The following is a 10,689-nucleotide window of genomic DNA, read 5'->3' as shown; positions in this document are numbered from 1 at the left end:
GAGCTGGGTCAGAAAGGTGGCTATGCCAAGGGTTTCCCTGCCTGACCGCTTGGTGTTTGCCGCTTTGGGGGCTAAACCAGTTTTTCCAAACGTTGACAAAAGTTTGATTTTTTCTTTTGTTTTTTGTTTGTTTTTTGAACACACGGTGTGTGAAACTTATGGTTAAATAAGTTGCAAAATTAAGAAAAATCAAACAATTCAACTTCCGCTGCAGGTTATGTTAAGCAGTTCAGAAGTGGCTTCACCAAAACAAGAGATGAAAGGTTACAAACTGATTAGGTGGCCCAGTCAGACACATTTGGTGTGCTCCATCAGACTCTGCCCTGACTTTGTCTTTCAGCACAACCAGAGGTACGTCGGCTCAAAATCAGCCGGAAACTGTCCAACCGGTTCCTTCTTTGTTCTCAGAAATCAGCGAACGATCACATTAGAGGGATTTCATATCACATGCTGATGCCACGAGCTCGTGTCTCACACAGTTGCTGTTCCATATCACATCTGCTGTGTCTTTTAAATATGCTGCGGTGGAATTACCCTTTACTTTAGTGATGTTTCAGATTTAATGGTTATTTTAGTCAGATGACAGATGGGAAGAAGAGCTGTACTCGAGGGCAAATGAAATGCAGTAAAGTGATGTAGGATGACTTAACCACTGTCAAGTTAGTCCAGCTTTGTGGCTCCATGCTGACAGTCTTTGTGCAAACACTCTCTTCAATTAAATAATTTCAAAACGGCGGTTCCTCGTTTGTCGTTGGAGTTAAGTTCTAAAAATAACCCACAATAGACGAAATCTGCAAAGTGGTCTGCTACAATTATTATAGGTATTTTAAGGCTGTAAAACCTGTCAAAAAACACACTTTAGACACCTTTGTTGGATGTGAACATTTTCACACTTTTATTTCTTGTTTAAACTCTCAAAATGCCAAACTTTATAGAAAAAAAGAAATCATGCAAAATTGGACCAAAAAAACCTGAAAAACGGCAAGGCTGCGAAAGGTGAACCGTGTTATAGTAAATCCTTATAAAGGATCAGTGCAATTATCCTGTCGCCGTCACATCACTAGCAGGTGTTAGAATCAGCAAACTGAAGAGTCAAATCCACACAGAAAACATGATGACAACAGCAGGATCTTTAACAGGAAAAACTAAGTCTTCCTCAGTCTTCTTCAGGCCTTCTGTTTTTTTAAAAATTTAAATCATTGCTATTGTTTTAATGCTGCCTTTTTTTATCAGCTGTGGTTGTTGTTACCTCTATGTCAGGAGCTCACTTTGGGTTGATAGAGAAGAACATGTCAGTACATTTAAGTGGATGTTTTGGGTTGAGCTTGGAGCAGCTAAACTGTTGAGTTCTTCCAATCACTCGGAGATAGTTTGGTCCACATTTGGTCTAAGTCCAGGATTACTACTTATTTTTTGGTAAGTTTTCTCGTCTGGATGTTGTTCAACATCCATCTTTTTTTAAAGCATTCATCTTCAATCATTGGATCCGTTTTGGAGAGTAAACTACTTTCGGATGAATTCAGTCATCTGACTTTTGTTTTACTTCAATATCTTTATTTTAATGAAAAAATGGCTTTTATTCTCTTTTTTATTTATTTGTTTGCAATAGACATTTGTCATTTCATTACCATATTCCACATGTGGTTTGCACATTACCTACATTACTGCATTTTGTTTTTGCATTAACATGGTGATGTTTTTAATCTTTTGTACATGTGGACAGTAACAATAAAAGGATTGTATTCTTTATCTGTGGTTTTCTCTGCACATTTCACTTTTCAGTAAGATTCTTCTTGTCTCCACTGTGTTTTTCACTTCTAGTCTTTACAACAAAGACTTTTTTTGGTCAAATTCATGAAGATAGTTTTGTCTCTTTCTGTGCTCTTTGACCATAAATAACAATAGCAGAAATGAAAATGAATGTATTCAGTCATTTCTTGTGCTCTCTATAAGACATTATTGCCTCATTATCTCTTGTTTGTTCTGCATCTTCTAAAGCCTTTGTTCTTTGATTAGTCTCCAGGGTCATTTTTGATGTCATTTGACCTTTTCCACGTTTTTTTACTTTTTTATAACCATTTCCATTTTTCTCTCTCTGTGATTATTTTCCCTTTCTGTTTCATTTTTTTCTGGCTGCAAACAGTTTTGTTCATGTTCTGATCCATTCCTAAAATGACAGAGTCAACGAGACCATTTTATATTTTTGAAATAAGAACAATTTTTTCTTTTTCTATGCTACTGCATTGAAAAGTCCGCTGTGATGTTGATGTGTGAGGCACACTAATCTTGAGGAAGGCCTGAGGGCTGAAATGTTGATAAGTGAAGATGAATGAATTCTTACTTTTCTTGGTGTCTTTTTTTTTTTGATCTGTGTCCAGCGATCAAAGTGTCATTTTAATCTTCTGAGCGCTCAAATGTTTGATCTCCTCTGCAGAAACAATCCTGATCGGGCAAAAGTCTGAGTAAAAACAGAAACTTAAGCTCGTCATGGAAGCTTAAAAACTCTCAAAGGGTTAATGGCGTTGTGAGTGACAGGAATTCTTCTTTGGAAACCTTCACAGGTGCCAATTTGGGAATAATCCTTCCTCCCAAGAGAAAATATGATCGCTGCTGTGCTTGTATTCCTAATGTGAGCTGCTGTGGATGTGTGCGGCAACCTAGATCCAAAAAAAGGCACTTTAGAGCTTGTGCCTGATGATGAGGATGTGTACTTTCATGCTTTTGATTTACTCAGCTCTTAATGTTTAATGCACATAATCCACCTCTCGGTTTGGTAAGAAGGCTCTAACACTTTGGCTTTGACTTCTTTGGTGTGCGGTTGGTGCTGCGAGCCCCAGCGAAACACATCTGTCCATACAGCCTCGTTTGTTGGAAACCTCAAAGATTCCCTCAGTCCTCTGTCTGTTTTGAAACAAAGCTCAGCAAAAACCAAACTGAGACTGACTGTGAAAGATCCTCCCCCTTTTGTCAGCCCAGCGCCATCTAACTTTCAGTGTCAACGGCGTGTTTTGTGAACGTGCAAACATAAAGTCTACTTTTTGAACTTTCACGTTTTCCTCTTAACCTGCAGATTTGTTTTTTTAAAACATGAGACTGCTGCTTTGACAACAAAACTGTTCAAAATCGTTGATTTTTTAAGATATCAAAGTCTTTGGAACTAGTAAAATACAGAAAGATGATAGGAAAATGACAATTAAGGGATTGGATTAGGGGGATAAACCACCAAATGGTTGGTTATGTCACCGCTCCTCCAGGGGATGGGTCAAATGCAAATAGGACTAATAGGACTTTAACTTTGACCACCTATCGTTGTTCTCTGTAGCAGCATGTTGACCTGTCGAGGAAAAGGTCGAGTACCGTAAGTATGTAAAAATTTACAAATGTGGGTTTATGCTCTCTGTAAAGAAAAATCAGATGACACGACAGACACACGAGGAAACAATGGACACTTTCCAACATCCATGCAAACAAACGTCTTTAAATTCTATTGTTTGGTCTGTCAGGATGCAGGAACAACAAACTGGCATTAAAATGAGGTAAACACAGATGGATGACAACATCTGACACAATGCTGATGAAAACTTAAATATTTGCCTGATTCATGGTTTGTAGATGAACCATTATACGCAACCGTCAATTTATTTTTGTTTATTTCTGCTTTGGTTTGAATGGGAGGGAGTCACATGATTTGACAGCTTAGTTTTTTGTTGTGGTTTAAACACTGCTCTTTCCAGAGTGAACAGGACTTAGATAGATCACATTTGTTCTGGCTTGGGCACTACTTCCTGTCCCGGCTTTAATTTTGACCCCTAAAACTTCCTGTTTCACCTCTCCCAATGTGTTTAGTCTTACCTCTCTACTTAATTGCATTGTTTTCACCTGCCTATTGAAGCAGCTCTGTCTCCCTGCTATCTGCCAGATTGTCTGCTCTGCATCAACGCTCCAGCTCTGATTATCTCTATCTGACTTTATGATACAGAACTCAATTTGACTCCTAGACCCCCCCCCCCCCCCCCCCTCCATCTGTCTGTGACTCTTTTTGACTCCCTTTCTGCCCACTGGCTCTCCCTCTTGGATTTTACATAATAGATCTATGGATTCAGACTTGGTTTGGACCACAGATCAAGATTCTGGATTATTCTTCCCCAGTATTGGACACCCCTCCTTGCTTCATTGTCTCCACCTTGCACCGGATGCTCCAGAGTTTCTTCTCATAACATCCTCCTCTAGCGTCCTTAAGGCCATCAACTCTTCCTCCACCAAGTTCATCAATAAATCTGCTTCTAACTTAATTCGTCTATTCACACATAATTTTTGAAATACGTGCGGTCAGCCCAGAACTTTTTTTTGGCCAAACGGACTTACAGGAAGGGTTAAGGTTAAGATAATGGTTGGGGTTAGGGTTAAACCACCAAATGGTCCCTGAGCATGGCTGTTTTTGCAGCTCACCGCTCCTCCAGAAAATGGATCAAATGTGGAGACACATTTCACGGACCTAGGTACGTGACAGATAATGGGGACTTTAACTTTAATTTTTAATATATTCGGCCAACAACAAAATGCAACCTTGGACGCACTTAAAATACATGCATGCAATGCAGAAATGGGCACGTATTACGTGTGGTCAACATGAATTTCCATCACTTTTTTGCTGGTCGGACACAAATATGTGCAAACAACATCAGCCTTCTTGAAGAAATAAAGCCCTTCAGCTGTTGTTCAGCGTTAGTTTAATCTGAAACAAGCTCTAATCAGTAAAAAGAACAACAGCACAAGGATGAAAAAAGTCTAGACCCACTAGTCAAATCACTTTCATGTGGGTAAGTTAATCTGTCATCTCCATATGACACCCTTTTTGCCAAAAATACATTCACGATTTTGCTAAAGTATTTTATCTATAAATACTTGGTAAAGCTTCGTACTATTCTCATAATTTCATTGGATCTGCTGCTTTGTCCAGTATACGCACTGTAGCAAAGCGCATCAGCCTTTACTTGCAAGTGATCATAGTTTCATTCTGACTTTGGGTGAGCTTTCACACCTGCAAATGCTGCTTTTGCCAGGATAATTACATTTGGGGGACCAAACAGAGCTGTGGAAAAGTAAAATTACTCATAACTACAATCGTAGCAGCACAATGTTTTCTAGTTTATCCACTCACACCTTTTGTATTTTGCCTCTTTTTCAGTAATTGCTCGCTGTATTTTTTTTTAAAGAAGTTGTGTTTTTGCTAGTTTAAAACAACAAAACTTTCAAATCTGTCCTATTTATTACCCTTGAAAAAGTAAGGTAGTGCACTTTATTGCATGCTGTCATTTTAAATGAGATGGTATATCTGAGCCCCAATTTTTTTCCTTGTTTTCCTGAAGGGATTTACTGGAGTCCATGGTGTCCTCATTAAAACCTCCAATTATAGACAGGAGAATCCGAGGAGCTTCATCAGCAAAACCCACTGCAAATAACAGAGACTGTTGGGAAGTGAGCACTTTTGCATGCAATCTGGCTTGATTGGCATAGCTGGTACATCGATAGCAGAGCTGGAAGTGAAAGTCTTGGGGCTGTTCTGTCCCAGTAGATGTCTTGGTGACCCGACAGTGCAGAACAAGGATTCCCAGATGACCCAGAACCCATGATGCAAGGTTTCTACAACCCTTAGAAGGTGGGGAAAGACGACCAATGTTTGTCATTTCAGCAGACATGTGATACTTAAAGCCTTTGTCACAATTGTCCCTATGGCTGGATATGGGCAGTCTGCTGTAACCCAAAAGTGTTCTGAATTGTAGAAAAACTTTTATTACACCTTAAAACAGGAAAACAATATATTTCTTCCAGCAATATGGGGGTACTTCTGCTTCCAGTCGAGGACTTCCTGTTCTGGACGTTGATGTTTGCAGCCAGGTCCTCTTAAATTGTGTGGCCGTCATACAGAAACTTGCATGTAACGTGCAAACCTGGTGAGAGCAGCATTCACACGGGTTCAATAAGGGGCCAGCACTCGCACCGCACTTTACTAACGACTTGAGCACCGCACAACAGCATCATCCACACGTCATAACTGCGTCCAACTTACATTATCCTTACAACTACTTAACGATACACCTAGCATGCGTGACAATGGTATGTTTTATTTTTATGATGTCCCTTAAGGTCCGGACAACGCCAAAAACCACAGAACCTGTATGGGTGCACGTGGCTAGAGCACCTCTTAAAGTTACCTAACTTACCAGTAGAAAAGCTTCTAATGCATCATAACCATATTTAAATTCTATAGAACAAAGGGTTTCTCCTTTGAATGCCTGCACTTAGCAGTAACACTTTTTTTCCCCCCTATGCTCCAAAAAAAACAGTGAAATGCTGCCTTTAAACTGAAGGCTTGATAACAGCGGTCTGTCAGTCAATCTGAGAGCTGCTTTTGTTCAGCTGTACAGAACCCTGAAAAAACCTATTAGCAGCACAAGCTCCGGATAAATTAACCAGAGGGGGATTATTTTATTAAAGTCTAGAAATGTCCAAAAATAATGTTTAAAATGTTCAATCCTCATTTTAAAGCTGTAGGACTAAAAAGCACATTTGATAATGAGAACAACTGTGTGTGTGTGTGTGTGTGGGGGGGGGGGGGGGTTGTACTGACATCATTGTACATCATACTAACTGTTGTTTGGAATTAGCAAAACTCATTAAAAAACACTTAATTTATTATTATTGTTGAATTAGAAGTCTAGCTCTTATTATCTTCAATGTCCAGATCCATTTTTTTTTTCAAACAAAGATTAAGGTTTTAATAACCTTGACTGTGGCCTGCAGACCCCCCTCAGGAGGCCTTGCACCTGTCATCATGCATCACCATCAGTTGCTTGTAGGCGTGGCCCACTGGACAAACCTGTCAAGTCGATCTGTTTGACCACACTTCCTTTGACATGGTTGAAATCCTTAGAGAAGAACGTCCCATGAGGGTGACAGTGTCTTTTTTTGTTTTTGTGGTCCTTAATGTGAATGCTTATTTTGTAGATATCTGATACCAGACTCAAATGATTGTTTCTTCTTCTTTTCATCTTGTTGGTCTTCCTGTTGACTTCACACATTTGTTTTTGTTTCCGCTTTTTCTTATGTTATGATCTGGAGAGTTTTCACAGACTTTTGAACTATGGAGTCCTATACTGTTCATAATTAAATAAATAAATATGACCACATGCAAATAAACAATCAGCTAATAAATCTCTCATAAAGATATAAAAAGATCATGAAATGGTGAAAAACCTGCACACAGATTTTAAATTAGCCATTATATTATTCAATATATTTCATTTTGCTTTAAAAAACCTGTTCATTATTTTAAAACAGCATTTTAAAATATTAATTTTATTCATGTGGAATATTATTATAATTCTACGTCTTTTTTCGGAAGCTCGTATTTCAAAATCAATATTTTCCAAAGTAGCTTTGTTTTTATTTCATGTTGCTGTTTTTCATAATGACTTATTTTTTCATGAAGAGCTTTTTCAGAAGAATCAGTCTATCTGTCAATCAAACCAGACAAGGCGGAGACACTTTTGTGATTGGCTATTCCTTTACTCAGACATAAGCAGCAGCACCCTGACTACATCGATCGAAGATGCTTCAGCATACGTGACGGCGCAATGCACTCTCCTCAACACTAGGGGGAGTATGCACCTCAACACATCCACAGTGTTACCATAAATTGGGCAGTTTTGGTTCTAAATTTGCAGATAAAAGCAGCTTTGGGCGAGTGTGCATAATTCGGGTGATTTTGTGGTCGGTTCAGCAATTTTCATCTTCTCATGAACATCTAGTAGTGGCCTGAGTTTGGCTGGGTGGCTGTTGGAGTTCCACAAAGCTTCTATGATCTGGAGTTCTATGAACGCACCATGCTGCGTGTGGGAGGAGCTACCAGCTACTGTTCTTAGCCTGATAGCCACATGGAGCGGTTGCCTGTGCTTATCTCAGTAACAATGCATGGATGCACAATGCACACAGAGAATGTTAAGAGATCAGGTTTTTTTTATTTTGAATAGTTCTACATGATAACAATGTTTCCATGTTTGAGTTCATGAGATCATCCCAGAGAGAGTCTCTGCTTCAGCTCCTGCAGTGAAACTACGTCTTAAATTATGTGTAAATCAGAGCGCCCAGGCAGCGCAAGAGTGTGTGTGTGAGCGCAAGTTAAGGGTCTGTTGCCCTGTCCCCCGGAGAAGTAATAGTAAAAAAGGTTTCCTCCAAAGTACAGAGCCTGATTCTTTTATCAATCCGCTGTGGAGGGTCAGAACGGGGACGTGAACCCCAATTCAAACCCCGGATCTCCACTGCGTTTTCCGACCACGGTCAGAAACGTCATCGCAGGAAAGGTTCAACATTTTCCCCGAGAGGGAAAAATAAAATCAGAGGACCTCATTATAATCATTGTCTCAATGAAAATAGAAAAATATCATGAGGTTCAGGAGGCCTGAGCAGACTTGTTCCGCTTTGCGCAGCTGCCTGGTCTGACTCTGTCAGTCTGCCAGCTCGCCTCCCGCGAGCCCACACAGTGTAAGGCTCATGTGAGCTCTGAGTGAATGGCGTAAGAATGAGGAGTGTTTCAACGGGGGACTTCAAGATGTGGACGACCGGAACTCCTCTGTGGTTTGGTCCACACAAACCCTCAAACTACAAAAACAGAGTCGTCCATGTTTGCATCTTCTGCAGCAGACAGATAGTTTTTCTTTATTTGATCTGTAATGTCAGCAAAGCTGCGCGGATATCGCTGAAATATGTCATCTCTTTGACCGGCACACCGCTGAGAGGGTATCGAGGAAAATGAGTCAATCAGACTTTAACTAAGATCCTGATATTCTTTTTTGTCTATCTTTCTATCTATCTATCTATCTATCTATCTATCTATCTATCTATCTATCTATCTATCTATCTATCTATCTATCTATCTATCTATCTATCTATCTATCTATCTATCTATCTATCTATCTATCTATCTATCTATCTATCTATCTATCTATCTATCTATCTATCTATCTATCTATCTATCTATCTATCTATCTATCTATCTATCTTTTTTTAACCTGTTCTTTACTGTTTAAAAGTTGGGGGACTGAGGGGTCCATGCTGTGCCTGCACCCGCAGAATTGCGCACGCCGTCTCTGCGGCGCGCCGCGCCCCCAGGACGGACTTTTGATTCACAGCAGGAGGAATAATCTGACTCCTGTTGTGTCATGCCAGGCTGCAATTAATCCTGGAGTGTGAGCGCGCATTGATGTTTGAGCGCGCGGCTGCAGCCTCCAGACTCACACACAGGTTCATACGGCGGAGTCGGGTGCCGTGACCGCTTCCTCCGCGCGCCACCTCCGCTGAGCGATGCGCAGCCGCCTGAGCGCCGCTGGAATGAACCGCCGGACGGGACTCACCTGTGGAACCGCACCGTCAGGATGCCTTATCTGAGCGGTGCTGCCGTTCTCCTTTTGTGCATGTTTGTCTCCGGGGAGTGCTGGAAGCACGGACACCGGGTGCGGAGATGGACAGGCACGGCGGATACGCAGAAGCACAGCACGTAAGTGGAAGAAAAACGCTCCAATGAGGAGCAAAACTAAATTTACAGATCCCCACCTGTATGTTTGAGTTGGTTATGAGGCAGCATCATGACAAAAACAAGTAGAAGTATGGCATTTAGACGGGTTGTTTAGACGCCCGCGCTCCAATATTCAGATTTTTAAAGCTTTATTTAAAAAGTTTGAGTTTGGCTGAGATTTCAAAAAATCGGTAGCAAACTTTTTCATTCAATTCTTGGTTTGGGTTAGTATAACAATTCGCAAAAAACAAACAAAAAAAAAGACAGAGAGAAAGAAAATGTGACAGAAAATGTAAATTTAAATAATTAGGCCCTATCCAATCTATTTTATTTCACTAAACTATTTATACTCCACGAAAAACAGCGCCACCTAGCACTTACTAACTGTCATTTCGTTTTTACATTTAACTCTTTTCATTTTTCAGTGTTTACTCAAATATGATATAATATAATGTAATGTAATGTAATATAATATAGATTAGTTTTTCATTATGTAGATTTAAACGTGAGGGGCATTGCAGACTATCTGCATTTTTGCGCAGACATGTCTGCTCTAACATGAATTTATAGTATTAATCCTGATTTTGGCACAGTTTATGAGTGACGGACAGGTGCAGTGAAAAAACAAACATAATCTATTTTATTTTCTCCAGAATTATTCTGTATCTGCAATTTACAGCAGAGCTGCAGTACAACAGCCAAACTGGCTGTTGTACTGTGGACAAACACAAAACCAGAATACAGACACGAAGAACCAAGAAAAGCACTGAAAAACAAAGGACACCACCCTTACAAAGCTCTATTGTAGTTTTCCAAAACACAAATGTTTAGCAGAGCTGCAGCACAACAATGACATGTTTTATTCACAATTGATCTAGATGTACAAGCTCTACTTAAAAAAAAAAATTATAGGTTTTATTAGGGCCCGAGCACGGAGTGCAAGGACCCTATTGTATCTGTTAGAGTTATTATTATTATTATTAGGGCCCGAGCACGGAGTGCAAGGACCCTATTGTATCTGTAAGAGTTATTAGGGCCCGAGCACGGAGTGCAAGGACCCTATTGTATCTGTTAGGTTTATTATTATTATTATTATTATTATTATTCTTCCGATT

General features: G+C 39.9%; 1 protein-coding gene across 1 annotated transcript in view; it reads left to right on the top strand.

The window, feature by feature from the left end:
* The first annotated feature begins 9,177 nt into the window (after positions 1-9,177).
* Positions 9,178-10,689, top strand: part of LOC101164606 (gamma-aminobutyric acid receptor subunit rho-2-like) — a 46,767-nt gene continuing 45,255 nt past the window's right edge. Inside the window, exon 1 of the mRNA XM_004082154.4 lies at positions 9,178-9,556. Coding sequence (XP_004082202.1) covers positions 9,435-9,556 — 122 coding nt within the window. The 5' untranslated portion in view covers positions 9,178-9,434. The remainder of the gene's footprint in view (positions 9,557-10,689) is intronic.

Source organism: Oryzias latipes, chromosome 22 (assembly GCF_002234675.1).
Source record: "Oryzias latipes chromosome 22, ASM223467v1".
Lineage (NCBI taxonomy): Eukaryota > Metazoa > Chordata > Actinopteri > Beloniformes > Adrianichthyidae > Oryzias > Oryzias latipes.
The sequence above is the reverse complement of the archived record's forward strand: the minus strand, read 5'-3'. Positions and strand labels throughout refer to the sequence as shown.